The 20,085-nt window shown below is 34.1% G+C and overlaps 1 protein-coding gene across 3 annotated transcripts; it reads right to left on the bottom strand.

The window, feature by feature from the left end:
- Positions 1-1,662: 1,662 nt before the first annotated feature.
- On the bottom strand, positions 1,663-19,059 carry IntS6 (integrator complex subunit 6). Of its 3 annotated transcripts, none has more exons than XM_075299019.1 (2): positions 18,810-19,059; positions 1,663-5,892 (listed from the first exon to the last, which is right to left on the bottom strand). In XM_075299019.1, the coding sequence occupies exon 2, from the start codon at positions 5,471-5,473 to the stop codon at positions 2,060-2,062; it is 3,414 nt and encodes a 1,137-aa protein (XP_075155134.1). In that variant the 5' UTR covers positions 5,474-5,892; positions 18,810-19,059; the 3' UTR covers positions 1,663-2,059. The 3 variants fall into 3 exon arrangements, with proteins under 3 accessions (XP_075155134.1, XP_075155136.1, XP_075155135.1); XM_075299021.1 differs by having other exon boundaries at positions 1,663-5,858; positions 18,985-19,035; XM_075299020.1 differs by having other exon boundaries at positions 18,985-19,008.
- Between the last annotated feature and the right edge of the window lie 1,026 nt (positions 19,060-20,085).

Raw genomic sequence — 20,085 nt, 5'->3', positions numbered from 1 at the left:
CTAAAAGTGAACAGATATATTCCATTGAAAGGGACCCATAAATGCTCGATTCCAATTTTGAAGAATTATTCGAATTAAAAATCCTAAAAAGATCGATTAGTCAAGAGGCAAATAATCTTTTTAGTTTATTAATAAAAAAGTAAAAAAAATCAGGAGTCGCACAGAAAAATATCACCAAAATATTCCAATTAAAAAGTCAAATGAAACCGACATTTTTTCAATTAAAAAATTAATAAGTACAATTAAAATTTTAATTAAAAACTTAATTGAAACAATCAATTTTTCAATAACACTAAAAACACTAACTCCCATTTTCATGAAGCTCCGTTAGTGCTACGTTTGCTAACGAAATTTTAAACCATACTGCAGATATATCTGTCATATTGTCTATATATTCCATATGGGAGTTAGGAACTTAACTGCTGAAAATTGTTCAGTTAAAGTTGACTGGAGAGAAGATATTTGCAATTTACTTTCTGTTAACGGGACGTTAAAGCCTTACGGAGCTACATGAAAATGGCCGTAAGTCAGTTAAAAAAGTGATAGAAAATAATTACGTTAGAAACGTAAAAAAGAAATCAATTGAGTTTTGCAATTAACATCAATTATATTTTTGATCGAATCAATTAAAAAATTAATTGAAATTTGCTAATGAAATCATCTAATTTTTTTATCAAGCATTTTCGTGATTGAAGGCATTTCAACTAAAAAATTAAGTGGATGCATTAATTTCGTGATTGAATTAGAATTTTTTATGTGCGATTAGTCGAATAAAATGAAGTTGAATTGTAAAGTTTACACCCTGACTTGTGATTTTTTGTTATATTATTTCCATAATAGATGCCCATGTTCCCAAATCCACTTCCATGTGAATGTGAGTCGATTCCACGATTTTCGTGTCCTACAATCCACTTTCACCGGAATTTTCGTGAAATCAATTCACTTGCAAAAGTCTTGGTGAAAGTTTAATTATGTCCAAGATGGGTGTATTTCCGGTTAAAAAAAGTAAAATTTGAAATGTTTTATATTTAATACATGAGTTTTATTAAAACTGAGTCATTTTTAATTAAAAAAAAAAATAAAAATTATAAAATGTCTATTGATTCCACATATTTTTATTTCCGCCTTAGAGAATTTTTGCTGGTTACAGAAAAGTTCAAAAAAGAACGTGGTATTAAGAACACATAATTTTCACGTTCGTGGATTTGACGTGGATAGTGGAAGTGGAATTGAAGTGGATATCGGAACATGGGTGAGAATTTTGCATTTATAGCTGAAACACGAGTCTTATGGCCGATAATCAATGTAAAAAAATTGATTGCTTGACTTGCTCAACTTAAGACAAAATATTTTTTTACGTTTTAGAAGCTTAGTGAAAATAATCGAGTTTTTTATGAGCAATTAATATTTATTTATATTATTTATATTTAGTAAAGAGAAATAAAAATGAAAATCACATATAAACAAAGGGGAACAATTTTAATTAAAAAAAAAACTTCGAGATTGACAAGTAAATTAACCACCGTTGTAATCAATAGGGGCAAACAAACAAAACCAAAAATAGGTGTTCTTTTATGGAACACATTTTTATTCATACATTACATTAGAAATTCCCTAAATATTAGCATCATCAATTACGCGCCAAAAAAATCAAAAATTCAATTTATATTCCTTCATAATAGTTTTTTTTATTGAGAAAATAACTAATTATTGATCAATACAACAACAAAAAAAAAAAGAAATGATTTCCTTCATGAACATTATTTTGAAGATATAATAATACTATATTCCCTATTGAATAAATTAAAAAATAGTGCCGGACTGTCAAATATTATCAATTCTTATATCGATCCAGGCTATTGTATGCCCATATACCTATAGTTGCCACATCAAAACTAAAAAAAAAGACAGACAGGAAATCTGAATGAAGAGGGGATAACAAAATAATGCCTACGAAATAATTAGAAATTATTATGATCCATTTGATTCCATATTTTGACATAGTCATTCTCTCCTAATTTTAGTCATCGATTGCCACTATACTATATTACAGTAATTGCTAACTAGTTGCCTGTACTTGTTGTTTTTTGTCCCACCATTCTTGTATGCTATTGACCATTTGTTTACGTCGAAACCGTAGAGATTCCGTAATGCACATTTGAATGAAATTTGATTTCATATCATCATCGCCTTTAATCAGATTCAAATGCTCCAGCAGTTGGGAATAGTTACGTCCTGGCTTACGGATATCACGAAATACTTGCGCTCGCAAATCCAAATTATGTTTACGTGCTTGTTCTTTTTGCTCGTCGGTAAGAGGAATCGGCAAGGCGGGCCCCTTAGAAGAATGATTAACATGATTTGAGAATGTAAGTGAAGTGGCGGCATTGTTATAACTGCAACTTTCCCTTTTAAGGGAATCGAAATTATTAGAGCCTAGAGGCAGGGAAGGTGGCGGCATGAGGGCTGTTTCGGGATCTGGTTTAACACTATCTATGGAGTTTGAGGATTCCAATGATACCGTAGCCGGTGACGATGGTGATGTCACTACTGAAGAGCTTATGCTACCATTGTGACATTGTTGTAGTATTCTGGAAATTTCTTGAGCATCGTTAATATCGTGCAAATGATGAGCAGGTTGTGGCGACGGCGTTAATGGTGTATGATGATGTACTGGTGGCTGCAGCTGTTGTTGTTGTGCTTGAATAGGCGGTGTTTGGTGCTGATATGGATTGATTATTGGATTTGTAGCTGGTGTTATAGCCGCAACGGGATTTATTAAGCCACCACCACCATTACTGGAAATTTGAAGGTTACTTGGAGTACTGTAGATGTTTCCATTTAAGGCCGAGGGATTTGCATGATGGAGTGCATTAAGCGCCAAGTGGGATGGTTGGCCTAATAAAGTTGGTGGCGGTGGAGGTGGCGTCGTAGGTTCATGTGGTCCCAACGATGCGTAATTCGTTATATAGGGATTTGGCGTTAATGCAGGTGATTGATGTGGCGACTGCATCATAGGGTGATGCGGGCTCATTGGTGGAGTCATCTGTCCATTAACCATGGGCATATTCGATGGTATCGCACTGGGATTAAGATTAGAGACCGAAGGATTCATTATTTCGTTACTAGGATTATCACAGTTGCTTTCAACCCCCACACCATTAATGAAATCACGTACATAGCCATTGAATGTGAATTCGGGTTCCGTGGTCTCTTCATCGGTGAAGTCTGGAAATGCTACAACCAAACGATCGGGGTCACCATCATCCGACATGCCGGAAGATATTGACGATGTATCCGAATCCGAGTCCATAGACTCCAAATCGGAAAGGGAAGATACTGTAGATGAACTTGAGGATATACTAGATGTTGACATAGATGATGGGGTAGGTGTTCGAGGCCTGGAATCTGTAGACGTACGCCTGAAAACAAAATCCATGCGTATGGGACCAGCCTTACGTTTTCGAACTCTTGACGAATCCAATTTTTTACCTGGAGGACCACCAACACCACTAACACCCGGTGCCCCGGATGGGCCAGCACCATTCCCGCTTTTCATGGGTGCCACATCACTTAGATCAGCTTCATCAACCATAACCATGTGCTTGTCTTTTTTGTAGGGATTTCCAAACATATGTTGCCTAACATTGGTTGGTTCTATTTCTCGCAAAGGATTGTCTTTATTTTTCAAATATTCCTGGTAATTGCCCATTTCTGCTATGGGCAAGCAATGACCAGAATCCTTAGCTATCAGACTAGCCGGTTGAGGTCTCATAAATGCTTCACGCATTCTTCCGATTTCCTCAATAATGTCTCTTCGTGGTATATCGAATGGATTGCGATATGATTTGGCCGATTGTTGTCTGGTCAATTGCGGAACTACTACGGTGTAATTTTCAAGTGGTTCTATTTCTGAATGCAGCTTTGCGAATGTGTCACGTAGCAAAGGATGCCGCACGAGATCCCTTCGTAGTGGTACGCCGGTATTTAATTTGGCCGTTTCCACCTGACGATAGGGCGGCTTTGGTTGTTTCAATTGTTTGTACACCTTCATGCAAAGATTCTCCTGATCTTGTTTAGCTGTATTCTTAATATGCTTCAATTGATTCGCTATGTTGGGCGATAGATAGTTATCCACATTGTCTGGCAATAGAAATTGCAAAAGTGGATAAGGCACAGAGATATTGAGTAATGCCTTTCGCAAGAACGGACAGTAGTAGGGGGGAATCGAACGGACATACGCATTAAATTTGTACATTAAATCATTTGGTGGGCTCATATTGTATTTGTGTATCAAATCATGTAATAATGGCAGCAAAGCCGGATAATTATAGGCCAAAACATACAAATGGACTTGTGATGTAGTAGATGAAGCCTTCAAATAACCAAATGGCAATTCGAAGCCATGCATACCATTTGAGATTATCACCTGCCAACATTTTTTCATTTCTCGTTTCTGTAGAATCTGCAGAGTTAAGGGACTTGCTTCGATTTCATATTTATCCACTGGAAAATTATGTACTGTCTGAGGTTCTTCCACGGCAGGAGTTACTACCTTCAGTTTGGGATGGGCATCGCGCGGTGGTAGTGTGGGGGCCTTAGGATCTGGCCAATAGGGCTCCGGTAGGGGCCAATAGCCAATGGGAAAAGTCTTTTGACTTATATGCTTTTGTACATAGATCATTTTCTTCAATGGCTGGAAAATTAAATCTTGCAGTGCCTCGTTAGGCATATTATTTGGATCCTTAGGTATCAGAGGTTCAAACTGTAACACCACACCGGGTTGTACTTTTTGTACTAGGCTTTCGATGCATTGATTCAATACATAGTGTGATCTCACGCGATATGAACGTCCTCCCGTAACCTCACACATTCTCTCAATAGGTGAATCATCATGGGGCACCTTTCCTTCGACCCTTTCATCCATACGATTGCCAGACATTCGTAGAACTAATGAGAACAAACGTTGATCCCAGCGAAAGGGCTCTTTTGTGAACTTTGTTCCAGGTATTTGGGTGTTCAAAGGTAAAATAATGTCCTGGTGTACAACATTACGATTTGAATAACGGCCACCATCCGTTATAACTATTATCACAGATGGCTCTAGATAGAAGGGACACCTTCCCTGGCCATAGGTATCAATACCAGATTGCATACGATTTAAATTTAACAAATCAAAGGCATTTTTCAGCGACTCGCCCATTGATGTTAGCCCAGTGCTTTGTAGATTTTTCAGCTCATTCATGAATGTTGCATGATTCTCCTTCCAACCAGCTTTTACATTAGCAGGTGGCTCCTCAAAAGTCAACAGCATATAACGATCGCCCAGACAATCTTGTGTGCGCTGACGATATTTGAGAAAAGTTTCTACGGCTCCCTTAGCAATGTCCAGATAGGTTTTTTGGACTCCATTAACATAGGCTTTTTGGCACATAGACGACGAAGTGTCGACCAAGAAAAGTATAATTGTCATTGTTCACGTTTCAATAGCGGAAATTTGTCGTAATATTCTTCTCCCTAGAAACACATGCAACAAGTAAAGAAGCTAACGCTTTCTTTAGCCGTCTGAGAATAATCTTGTGTTATATGAGTGTTCACTGACACAGAATATCTATCGTTGTTTCTCCACTGTATTTTCGGTACTATTTTTTAGATCTTTTTTTTTTACACTTTTATCGTCAACGCTCAACGAACGATAAAAGAAACGACTTTTTGTCGTTTATACACAATTAGTGTTATCCAGGAACTTCCCTGGAATTTTTGTTTCCAAGTTTTTATTTATAGTAGTCGATTTTTGGAAAGGAGCGTTTAAAACGCCCCCTTTATTTCTTTTTCATTTTGCCGATAGGATCGCATTTCTTTTCTCAAATATAAAAACAAATAGAAATTAATCTGAAAAATGCAAGAGAGAAAAGTAGAGAAAAAATTATAATTAATGGAATGTCGTTTTGTAATTTGTTGTCTGAAATTCTCTCAAAACACTTTGACGTACAACGTACACAGAGAATTTTTTATAATTATTTTAATGATATGTTTCATAAACCTCACTTTATAAATGTAAGGAAAGATATCATCGTAAAAGTATTGAAAATATAAAAAATAAAACATCCCTATATACCAATGGAAAAATGTCTGAAACTATAAGAATCATTTCTCACTATACCAATCGTTTTCTCATTCCGGAAGGTAAACCAACAAAAAGTTTTATCGACACGATAAATAGTAACTAAGAGAAATCTACCTGAAGTGTTTTAAAATTATAACCCTTTCGTTATAATTTTGATTTATAAATTTCAAAATTGCCGTTCTCATATCACTCGTGATTAGACATTTTGTGATAAAAAAATTGGCTAATAAAGGGTGGTTAAATTTTAAGGGCCGATGTTGAATGTGAACCACACCTAAACGCCAAGTTGTTTTCCGAATTTTATTTGACATTTCTCTATTTCAGACTTACTCAATTTGAACCAAGGAGAGATACACAATCCAACAACGTGTTAAAGTTATCCAGACTTATTATGATGTGGATGATCAATTTTCGAAGAAAATCATCTTCAGTGATGAGGATCATTTTCACCCCAGTGGATTCGTCAATAAACAGAATTGCCGCATTTGGGCGAATGAGAATCCAAGAGTGATTGTCGAAAAACCAATATACCCACAAAGAGTAACGGTTTGGTGCGGTTTATGGGCTGGCGGCATCATCGGTCCGTATTTTTTCCAAAATGAGGCCTGTCAGGCAGTTACTGTGGATGGTGTTCGCTATCGTGAGATGATAACGAACTTTTTATGGCCCGAATTGGAAGGTATGGAGGTGGACGATATGTGGTTTCGGCAGGACGGTGCCACTTGCCACACAGCTAACGAAACAATGGCTCTTTTGCGCAACAAATTCAATGGCCGTGTTATCTCACGTAATGGCGATGTCAATTGGCCGCCAAGATCATGTGATTTGACACCGTTGGACTTTTTTCTTTGGGGTTATTTGAAAGAAAAGGTGTACGTCGATAAGCCAACAACAATTCAAGAGCTAAAGGATGAGATAATTCGGCACATTAACGGCATAGAACCTCCTTTATGCCTCATCGTCATCGAAAATTTGGACCATCGGATGGAGGTTTGCCACCGAGGTCGCGGCGTCCATTTGGCCGATATTTTGTTCCATACATAATTGAGTAATACCAATATATCATAATAAAATAAAATTACAATAATTTCCTAAATAGTTTGTGTTTTATTCAAAATCAACATCGGCCCTTGAAATTTTAACCACCCTTTAGTATGTGGCAAAAAATGTCGACATTTTTGTACCATTGTCATTTAGGTACAGATTTTAGTATTTTTAAGCAAAATGATTAAAAGTAACACGTATTAAACATCCCAGCAAAAAAATTGGAAGTTGTTCCACAAACATTTCTTTTAAAGCACATTCCAAAATCCCCCATCGATTTCTTTCAACTTCCGATGCAGTCCTTTTAGACAAGTCCACAAACATTTCTTCTAAAGCACATCCCAAAATCCCCCATCGATTTTTTTCACTTCTGATGCAGTCATTTTGAACAAGAACACAAACATGTCTTCTAATGCACATCTTGGTAGCCCCCAATTATTTTTTCTACTTCCGATGCAGTCCTTTTTGACAAGTATTAGAAAGTACGCAATTAGGCTATTTTAAGTGTAAATTTAAGTTTGGGACAATTAAATTTCACATAAAAAAATAGAAAATTAATAAAAAATTAAAAAAAAATCATCCTCACTGGGATTTGAACCTGTACCGTTTGACTTTTTCGCTTCGATGGAAGTTCTTTTGAGAAGGTTTTGCAAATTACGAGAATTTTTAATTTTTTTGTTGATTTTTAATGAAAAAAATGTATAACATAAAAAAACTATTGTTTTATAGAAATATTTGATAAAAAAAATTGCCACTGGTGAGATTGGAACCTGCGTTTTTTTTTATTTTTTCGTTCATACTAATAAAGAACATCTCGAGAAGCAGTTAGAATGTTATTACTTGGTTTCGTATTACGATCATATCACAAACATTTGGATTGACGTTTCGGCGCTTTGTGTTCAATGGCGTTTGTGGCTGAGTGTGCTAAGGCGTTCTGTTGCCAACAAACCCAGTTTCAACCCCTGATCGGAACGAAAAAGTTTTTCAAATTGTAAAAATTAGATAATAGGAAATAACAGTGTAATAAAAAATAGGGACGAAGAAAAAGTGAAATTAGTAAAATTTTTTTTTCACTTTTTAAATTTCTTCATTCAAATTAACTTCCAAGGCATAACTTCTAAAGCGATGCAAAGGATCCAAAAAGGGAGTACTTCCGTCCTATGAAAAGCCCATGTAAAATTCATTGGAGATGATCCAAGTTTGCATTACTTCCGGATCACAGATTGGGGATCCAAACTACTTTTTTGGAATCTCTTTTTTTTTTTTTTTTGCTGGGACTGGTAACATATTTTGTGATATTAGGCTGACTCTGTTTTTATGTTTCATAAAAGTTATTTCAATACAAAATTTTTATTTTTTGATACTATAAATTAATAAATTAAAAATAAATAAAAATTCTTTAGTTGCTTAGTTTTAGTTAAATATAGGTAATTTTGTCAAAAATATCGTTTTTTCATTAAATAATAATAATAAGAAAAGTAATTTTTTGATATTTCGTCCCAATGGTCTTTTTCGCCATTTTGCAATGTAATATTAAATAAAATACTATTAATAAACAAGTAAGGAAAGTCTAAAGTCGGGCAGAGCCGACTATATTATACCCTGCACCACTTTGTAGATCTAAATTTTCAATACTATATCACAGCCGTCAAATGTGTTGGGGGCTATATATAAAGGTTTGTCCCAAATACATACATTTAAATATCACTCGATCTGGAAAGATTTTGATAGACTTCTACAAAATCTATAGACTCAAAATTTAAGTCGGCTAATGCACTAGGGTGGAACACAATGTTAGTAAAAAAAATATGGGAAACCTTTAAATCTGAAGCAATTTTAAGGAAACTTCGCAAAAGTTTGTTTATGATTTATCGCTCGATATATATGTATTAGAAGTTTAGGAAAATTAGAGTCATTTTTACAACTTTTCGACTAAGCAGTGGCGATTTAACAAGGAAAATGTTGGTATTTTGAAATCAGAAAAACATATATATGGGAGCTATATCTAAATCTGAACCGATTTTAATCAAATTTGGCACACATGACTGTATTACTAATTGTACTCCTAGTGCAAAATTTCAACCAAATTGGGCCAAACTCTGGCTTCTGGGGCCATATAAGTCCATATCGGGCGAAAAATATATATGGAAGCTATATCTAAATCTGAACCGATTTCAATTAAATTTGGCACACATGACAATACTACCAATTGTACTCCTTGTGCAAAATTTCAAGCTAATCGGGATAAAACTCTGGCTTCTGGGTCCATATAAGTGAATATCGGGCGAAAGATATATATGGGAGCTATATCTAAATCTGAATCGATTTCAACCAAATTTGGCACGTATAGCTACAATGCTAAATCTACTCCCTGTGCAAAATTTCAACCAAATTGGGCCAAAACTCTGGCTTTTCGACCATATTAGTCCATATCGGGCGAAAGATATATGTGGGAGCTATATCTAAATCTGAACCGATTTCAATCAAATTTTGCACACTTGACTATACGACTAAATGTTATGTTTGTACAAAATTTCAAGCAAATCGGTATAAAACTCTGGCTGCTGGATCCATATTAGTGCATATCGGGCGAAAGATATATATGGGAGCTATATCTAAATCTGAACCGATTTCTTCCAAAATCAATAGGGTTCTATTCTGACCCAAATTAGGAACATGTGCCAAATTTGAAGGCGATTGGACTTACATTGCGACGTAGACTTTGATCACAATAATGTGTTCTCAGACAGACGGACGGACAGACGGACATGGCTATATCGACTCAGGGACCAACCCTGAGCATTATTGCCAAAGACACCATGTGTCTATCTCGTCTCCTTCTGGGTGTTACAAACATATGCACCAACTTATAATACCCTGTTCCACAGTGTGGCGCAGGGTATAAAAAACGGTTTATGCGAAAAAATATAACTGTTAATAAAAACGACACAAACAATTTAAAAATCTTGCACTATTTTTTTAAATATTTATTTATTTATTTATTTTTTTTTTTTTTGATATTTCGCCCCAATGGTCTTTCTAAATCCGTATTTTTCAATAGAATTCTAACGTTCTCGAAATACGCTTTAATATTATTACCACATTGCTTATATAGGAAGAAATCAACATTTTGAAGATTCTGGGACTTCACCTGGTCCACGGTTAAGAAGAAGTTTTTTTCTTCGAAATCTAAATATACCCTTTATTGCCACCTATTTGGATACCATAAATTTTATATTTGGAAAGATTTTCAAATCCAAATCCGAAAATATATTCCCTGGCCAAAAATTGGGCGAATCGGACAATTTGTTCTAAAATAGATATAAGCCACCGTGGTGTAGTGGTAAGCATGCCGGCCTTGCATGCACAGGGTCGTGCGTGGGTTCAAACCCAGTTTCGACCAAATACCAAAAAGTTTTTCAGCGGTGGATTATCCCACCTCAGTAATGCTGGTGACATTTCTGAGTGTTTCAAAGCTTCTCTAAATGATTTAACTTCTATGTGGAACGCTATTCGGACTCGGCTATAAAAAGGAGGTCCCTTATCCCATACTGTTAAGCTCAATGACACCACTGTGGTATCAGAAAGGTCTGAATAGTCTATATTGGGCTGCCACTATACCTACCCTAACCTAAGCTAACAATGGGAACACGGTAACAAAAGATGCCCAACATGTGCCACGAAAATAGTGCAAATGTGGATTACATTGTATTTGGACGGAAGTACTCAATTTTCGTATCCATATCATTTGCACGGTTACTTTCCATTAATAATTAATTCTTCAAGTGTAATTAAAGTCAAATCCGAATATATTTGAGGGTGGTGTAGCCTATGTCAGATTTTGGATATAAGTAATGATTACTGTCTGGTATGATGACGAAGTCAAATATATTTTAATCAATATTATTATTTTATATATTTTCTCAAATTTTTTAATTCATTACTTAGAACTACTAAATAAATAAATTTTGCAAATTAAAATTGTGATATACAAGAAATCTTTATATTTTAAATATTTGTAGTGAATAAACTAAACTATTGATCTACTCCACTGTTTTATTTTTATCTCTTAACTTAGCCATAGAAATAACATTCAATTGTTTTATTATACATTAAATACCATTTGATTATACATTTTACAATCATGCCCCAATAAATTAAAGAAGATATTTTTTTTCTATTGTTGGCAAAATTATAAATTGGTAATAGATCAATGGAGTGAGGAATAGGTCAGGAGGAGATTTGCAAAAATTATTTTTATTTAATTACTTGATTAGAATATCAATTTGGAACCATTGTGATCCAATAGTTGGTGGATCGAACGAAGAAAAGTTTTGTATTCCTTATGCTTTAAAGCCAAACATATATTTTGGAAAATAGAAAAAAATAATTGTTATAATTCTTTACATTAGGATAAATTTTTACTGATAGAATAATAATTAGGGTATACAAATGTTGAGTGTTTTCATGGCGATCTCAGTTTGCCTTATGACCTTCCAGAAAAATCTACTCTACCGTCGACGTTGGTTTAATTGAATATAATTGATCATTCTGCGATAAGTTAGGACTGGCATAATAAAATAAGCATTGCAAGTTCTGAAACTATAATGTATAAATGAAGACACCTAGTTTTGAAAATATAATACAAAATAAGGACGAAGGAATCTAACATTACGTACGGGAGCCACCGTGGTGCAATGGTTAGCATACCCGCCTTGCATACACAAGGTCGTGGGTTCGATTCCTGCTTCGACCGAACACCAAAAACTTTTTCAGCGGTGGATTATCCCACTTCAGTAATGCTGGTGACATTTCTGAGGGTATCAAAGCTTCTCTAAGTGGTTTCACTGCAATGTGGAACGCCGTTCGGACTCGGCTATAAAAAGGAGGTCCCTTGTCATTGAGCTTAACATGGAATCGGGCAGCTCTCAGTAATAAGAGAGAAGTTCACCAATGTGGTATCACAATGGACTGAATAGTATAAGTGAGCCTGATATCATCGGGCTGCCACCTAAGCTAACCTAACCTAATTACGTTTATTTGAAAACAAAATGTTTTTTCTCCCAAAATGTGACATAGAAAGTTAAAGATCCAGATAGGCTTATCAGGTATTCATTTTATCTTGTTTAACATTAAAATCATAATCGCATAGAAATTTCAATTTAGTTAAAACATTTATTTATATTTTACACCGTCTATTTATAGGCAAGACGGGTATGTCAACCAGCCTCCCAGTGTATGGTGCATCTTTGGGATCAAATTTACTTGAATGGAATACCCGATAATTGGCTGATACAGTATCAGAAAAATAAAAGTTGTTCACGTCTCGCTTGCGTTTTCGCCTTTAGTTTTAGAACTAAGTTCGTTTCTACGAAAACCGAATATCAGCATTTATACAGTGAATGATGTCTCAAACACAGCGTTTTTAACGTATTTGTGGGAGCCACCGTGGTGCAATGGTTAGCATGCCCGCCTTGCATATACAAGGTCGTGGGTTCGATCCCTGCTTCGACCGAACACAAAAAAAGTTTTCCAGCGGTGGATTATCCCACCTCAGTAATGCTGGTGACATTTCTGAGGGTTTCAAAGCTTCTCTAAGTGGTTTCACTGCAAGGCGGAACGCCGTTCGGACTCGGCTATGGAATCGGGCAGCACTCAGTGATAAGAGAGAAGTTCACCAATGGGGTATCACAATGGACTGAATAGTCTAAGTGAGACTGATACATCGGGCTGCCACCTAACCTAACCTAACGTATTTGTGCGAAAAAATATATCTGCTTATTTTTCCGTTTGAAAGGTTCAGTTGCATTACTATCTTCTAACGCCATCTAGTGGACACCCTCGTTCCTATACAATGTGAAATGACGCCATTTACTAGAAAATCAATTTATTTTTACTACATCTAATATTTTTTTTTAATGATCGGTTTCCTATACTACGATTAAAACTTATATGGAGTATATTAAAATTGTTGTAGGATGTCAACCTTTTTATTGGCTGGATAAATAATAACTATATGTTGAGAAATTCGCCTTAATTTTCCAAAACGTACCCTTGAATTGGTAGACAATCTCAATAGGTACATATTCAATACCCTTAACTAGATAACTTCAGTAGAACTAAATGTGTAAATATTTCTATTCTGTGAATGCAAATCAGGAGAGATATGATATAGGTATTTTAATATACCCCCAAACAGTTACATGAATTTCATCAAGCTGGCTAATTATCGGTTATGTATTACTTGAAATATAATTATTTTTTAGGGATTTCAAAAAAGAAGGGGTATGTATAGATATGTAGTAAAAAAACTCTTCAGGAATTACCGCACATGCAAAAATCCACCCGGAAAGAAAACATAGTTTTTAGCAATATTTATTATATCGAAGGTATATATTTTAGCTAGGTTTGTTACTCTTTAAAATATCTTGAAACGCATAATGCATCTAATACACTTTACAATAGATTGAATTGGAATACATTCTTGGTGAAATTGTAAAATGCTTGTAAAAAAAACGAAATATTTTTTCACATACACTTGCTAACTTGTTGTAATAACACAGGTTTGAAGATAACACAATAAAATGCACTTTTATGGATGAAACCATTCCATACATTGGCAAACATACTACATATTTGTCCCCAAAAAATCTCCCATTAGGGAAAATTCCCCAATTCGACTTCTAATAAAAACGGGCTTCTTTTGTAGTCGATAGCTATTGTATATACAGGATAAATTATACTTTCAGACTACCTTGGAACTGTTCATCCATTACTGTTCATTTATTTATTTGACATTCACTTATCTTTTAAATATCCTACAAAAGCAACGTATCAATTTATTTGGTAACTCTGGCAAGGTTAAATAAATTCACTGGTACGGGAGAGCATTGGAAAATCCACATACAATCGCCCCCCTTGAGAACACTCAAAATTAGAGTATTATTTTGCGTTTTGTAAACACAACACAAAATAAAACAACAACAAAAATATTTCGAACGAGTAACACATATAAATTAGAATTGATAATAAATAAAATTTGTATTTGCCAAAAGAGAGCGCAGAGAATTCTTTTGTGACATCAACACAAAAACGATGAAAGTGAATAAAACGTTTAATACTATTTTCAGAATTCAAAATATCCTACGGTATGCAACCTACCGTTAAAATTTGAAAAGCGAAATTGAAATATGTAAACAAAAGAAAACAAAAAAATCTTGCACATATTCGAGGAGCAGGTGGGTGGATGGATGAATGGTTGACATTCGATGTTTGTGATTGCAGACACTACTTAGGTTGTTCTTGTTGATATTCCCAATGATTGCAGAATTATTTTTAAGGAGGCATAAAATAAAAATTCTTAACTGAAGATGCGTATTACTTGAATGTATTTGCAATGGGACCACATGGTTGTCAATGTTATGTGGTTGTAGTAGAAACTTAGTGAACAAAATATGTTGAGGTGGATTTAATGTTTGTTGTTATCAAGCCTGCATCCAATAGTATGCAAAATCAAATCTGCGTAGAGTTCAAACGCCGTAATCGTACAAAATGCATGCACCATATGACAATATGTGGTGAACAGCAACAACAACAACAGTACATAATTATCTTCTTGAGAATACGTTTTTGAATTGCGACGGCAGGCAGCAGTGCGTTTAAATCATAATCAACAGCAAAACATACACCACACACCTCAATATCAACGGCAACTTGAACGTTGCTTGCTTTACAATTTCTCTTTTGCTCCCAAAATGAGGAGAGCAGCAGAAAGAATTAATTACGCTCATTTGTTATAGATGACCACAATCAAAAGTTCTAGCGATGGCGTCTGTAAGTCAAATACGTATTATAATTATGATATATTTAGAAAAATTGCAACATAGGAGTATACAAAATATATTCCTTATAAAAAAACCATGTCCCAAAAAAAAATCCATGTAATTTTTAGTTAACCCTAACCTTGAAAAAACGAGTGTATACAAAAATTGAGTGTATAAATAAAATTAATTATACGAAAAATTGCTGTTTTTGCTGTTTGTTCTTCCATGTCTATTACCAACAAATTCTTTAAGTGAAAATTTGGCAATGTAGGTCCAGCTATATCTAAATCTGAATCATAGTAATGTCAGAATTGAATTGAATTTGAAGGTCAAGCCTATTTTCCAAAGACAAGATTATATGATTAAATGTGAGATCTTTTATTAATATTTTCGATGGGCAAATTTATATCCATTTATATTGCTTGTCAGAAAACAATTATTTTAAAATAAAACACTATGGGCCTAATAATATTGCTTCTATGTTTTACAAACTTATGTATATTTTGACAATTATGAGGAAGTATGTTTTTTTCTACACGCATGTTTAAAAATTTCTACGAATTACAAGCTAACTTAAGCCTTCATTTGGATTCTCAAAAATACTTGAATAATAATCCCCATGTTCCTATATTTGGAATCTTTAAACGCAAAATTTTCCATCATCGACTTTTTCTTGACCGTTTACCAAAAAAATTTGGCAATACAGTTCTCTTTAATGCGAAGTTCAAACTGGAAAAGAATTGATGTCCGATATCTCGTTTTTTTTCGTCATATGAGAAATAAATTGTGACGATTTCATGCTTAATATAACATATTGTGCCTCATATACAAAAAAAAGTTAAAGAAAACTTTAAGCTTACATTAATCATGTAAATTCTTTCCATAAACTGTCAATAAATTGTTTTGAATATTGGCATAAGAGTGTATCGTAAAATTTACGACACGTGCAACAAGTGTATCCCGATAAATCGATATAAAATTTATATTTTAATTTAAGGAACATCAGTTTTCACCAAATGAGGTCATCAACGAAGTTTTATTACAGTATAAAAATAATTGACTACTTAAGACACATTTTGACATAAAAAGTAAAATTGTGAATTATTATTGAAGTATGTAAAACAAACTATATTCCAATTTTCAATATTCCATGCTTAAGAAGGCAAATAGGAAGATCGTTCTATGTAGAGGCTACACCAAATCACAGACCGATATTTGGGATATCTTTTTATGGGTTCGAAATTTTTATCGATTGAAAATTTGTAAAACCACCGTCAAAAATTGTCAAAAAATCGGTAGACCATTTGCTAAACATGGACATAAAAACGGCATTGAGCCAACGTGGGGCAATGATTACCATGCTCGTCTTGCAAACAGGGGGTCATGGGTTCAATCACAGTTTCGGTCAAACATAAAACATTTTTTCAGTGCTGGATTATCCCCTCTTAAGCCTAGTACTAAGATCACGTTTTCGCACGAAAAACTGTTATACTCCATATAAAAAACATTAACGCGGAATAAATGCTAAATCTTTGTTTTAAGCATTTTAAAGCACACATTTATACAACCCTGGATTTTTCGCACGAAAAAATAGGCAGGCATATTATTTCGCATATATAAGGTAACATCCCTGGGTTTGAGATCCTATATACGGAGATAGATAAAGATATTCGTTTTTCGCAGAAACGAACTTAGTACTAAGCATTAGTAATACTGGTGACATTTCTGAGTGTTTCAAAGTTCTCTAAGTATTTTTACCGCAATGTGAATAACCGTTCGGATTCGGCTAATAAAAGAGGTCCCTTGTCATTGAACTAAACACAAAATCGGCTAGAACTCATTGATAAGAGAGAAGTTCACCACTTGTGGCATCAAAAAATACAAATTCGATCTTCTGTCTATATCGATCAAAACAGGCACCGATATAAATTTCTAGATGTTTTGATGTCCAAGATCTTAAATGGGGAGATTTTTTTATTCTACATCAAAACGTCGACCGGTGTATCTAACGCATATGTGGAATCCTGTTTATAACACTCACATTGATAGAATTGAAAGACTTCAGAAGAAATTGATTAAATTTGCGCTCAGGAATATTAATTTTGCAGATCCTCTTCCAATATATGAGGCACGTTGTAGACTTATACATTTGGAAACGTTGGCGAATAGACGAGCTAAAAGTTCTGTAATGTTCTTACATATATAACTTGATCAATGGAAAAATAGATTGCCCTCTTCTTCTAAGTAAAATTGCTTTTAATGTCCCAGTCAGACAACTGCGTTGTCCTGAATACTTTAAAATTTATCTTCATAGATGTAACTATGCATGTAATGAACCATTGATTAGGAATTTAAAGGAATTTTATGTTTTGAATTCTAAATGTGAAATTGATTTTTCATTTTCTTTGAATATGTTTGTAAATATTTTAGATTTATATTACTTTTAGGTTAAGCAAGTCTGTAAGGGTCAATGCCCATAGACATAAATAAATAAATAAATAAATATTAGCCTGATATTTTTATGGATCGTTGATTATACCCTTAAGGTAGGTATTAAGTTCGAGTTTAACCGCTAAAATCGTCACTTTTTCACGATTACTTTTCTTTAATAATCCATTTTAAGGAATACAAAATTTGCTCTGGGCTATTCCCCATCAAGTTATAATAAAATTTGCAACAAATATGTATAAACTTACGCCTTTTTTGCTGATTTAGTTTTCACTTTAGCGGCTAAACTCAAACTTAGTACTCACCTTTATATTTTAAATATTAGGCTAGAAGTGCTATTCCAAAACATGGATCGACATAACCCATCTTAGGCCCGGTGTGCAAACCTTGCGGAAATTTCTTTTGCATGACAGTCATCCAGGAATTGTTTATAACAAAAATAGCCAAAACTTTGTAGTATGATATTTCAGATTTCGTATAGAAAATAGGCATATTTTAGTCGTTATTTTTCTTAAATAAAGAAAAATATAATTGAAAACAACAATATACCCTAGATCAAGCAAAAGTTTAATGCCCATATGCAAAACAGTTTATTGACAGTTTATCGAATGATTTTATATGGATTTTATAATCTTGAGATTTTCTTTAACTTTTTTGTATATGGGGTATGTGTTTGAATATGGAAACTTCGACGCGTTAAATAAAATAAATGTTGTCGTATGACAAAAATTTGAAAATGGGTCCTTGACTTGTTCTTCAAAAATATTTTTAACACAGCCAGGAATCAGGAAATTATTCTAGTTAATGTCGGCGCGATCTACTCACACTTACCGACAAGCGGGGTTTCAATGTCAGAAACCGTTGTAGCTAGCAAACTTGATTGTGTTTGAATTCTTAATTTTGTTCACTCTTAGCCGACGTCTTCTTTGTTGTTATTATTCTCATGAAATCCGCTTCGGTGTGCTTTTAATTTCTTCGTACTAAATTGTATTTCTCACCAAAATGCAATGCTTCATTCGCCACTCGAATGTACTCAACTTCGTTGTTGTTTTTGGTTTTTTAGTAATTCTACACATTTTTACTCGCAAAACCAAATGGCCAACATACAAGCACACACTCATAATCTCAATGAACTAACTAAGCTCATTCTTCTTCGCAACATCATCACAATCACATCGTCATCAAATATAAATCGACAAACTAACCAACAACCAATCGACAAAGCTCACCATAAATCTATCCAAAAAAATAACAACAAATAACAACCAACATCACAACGTCGTCATCTACTTTTTAGCTACATTCGCTCACAGAAATGTGTAAAAAAAGAAATGGAAAGAATAAGGTATATTTTCTTTGGTGCTTACAACAAAAATGTTTATCACTAATAGAGAGGAGCGCTGCGAGAACGCAAGTTTCTCTTTTTTTGTTCCCGAGTTGAAATTGTGTGTTTATTCTGCTGCGGAGCTCCGCCAACGTCGTCGTTGTTGCTTATTTCACACTGCTTCTCTCTTGTTATTTTTAAAACAAAAAATTATTCACTTTGCTCCTCGTTATTTTTGTTCTTCTTTTATCCAATTTTTTCCACTTATTATTCCCAATGCAACCTCTCCATCCAAAAGTAAGAAACGAACTGTCAAAACGTTCATACAAAAATTCAGTTGTACTCGAAATGAGTGAAACGAATAACCGGTACTTGATTACTTCGATGAAGACATTTATAATAAATGGTATTATAGTTAGTGACGAAAACGTAATGCTATGCCGTAGTAACTTTGCTGTTTTAGCAATTGAGATATTATTGCAAAGTTACTACTATTATTTTGGATTACAAAATGGATGCTAAAAACTGAAAGCTTTTTCGATGTCTAAAACAGCAAAGTTTCAGCACAATTAACTTCTGATTTAAAACAAACATGAACCCAAAAAATTCATAACAGCAAATATATTAGCTGAAAAAGGGAAAGCAGTCAATGTAGTTGTTTTAGGAATCATCAATTATCAGATAGTTGAAACCTTAAACACTTTACTCGGCTGAAATAGCAAACAAAAACTGGTGAATTAACAAACGTATTGGCTAAACATTTTTCAAAATCATCTCTGCTAAAATACCACACTGCATTAAGGTAGGTACATGTTCGGTTTTCGAGTTGAAAATCGCTTTATTTTCCAAATATAATCAAAATTATAAATGAACATAAACATATTACTGTAAAGTCTTTCCGAAATCTAGAGGAAGAAGAAACTGCGCATCAATTGAGTTAATTTATCTGCTTTATATTGAACTGTTTTAGTAAAGTAACTTCGAACATTTCAACGCGAAAGGCGAACATAGTACTGACCTTTAGTTGAAATAGCTGACATTTTCAATTCAATTTATTGAGATAATACAATAAGCCAAACGAGGCCAATAATAGTGTACCGCCATTTTAGTAAATCTTAATTCTATACATAACTCGAAAAATACTAAATCAAGATAAATACATATTAATTCCATTGATATTATTATTAACATGGCCAATTATGGCTATCTATAACTATTTATATTTATATATAAGACTTAAGGTTCGTACGACAACTATATATATCCCTATTAATGGGACCCTTGGCTACTATAAACATTTTCAATTACTCTTTCTGGAA

The sequence above is a fragment of the Haematobia irritans genome, chromosome 3, assembly GCF_050003625.1.
Source record: "Haematobia irritans isolate KBUSLIRL chromosome 3, ASM5000362v1, whole genome shotgun sequence".
NCBI classification, from domain to species: Eukaryota; Metazoa; Arthropoda; class Insecta; order Diptera; family Muscidae; genus Haematobia; species Haematobia irritans.
The sequence above is the reverse complement of the archived record's forward strand: the minus strand, read 5'-3'. Positions and strand labels throughout refer to the sequence as shown.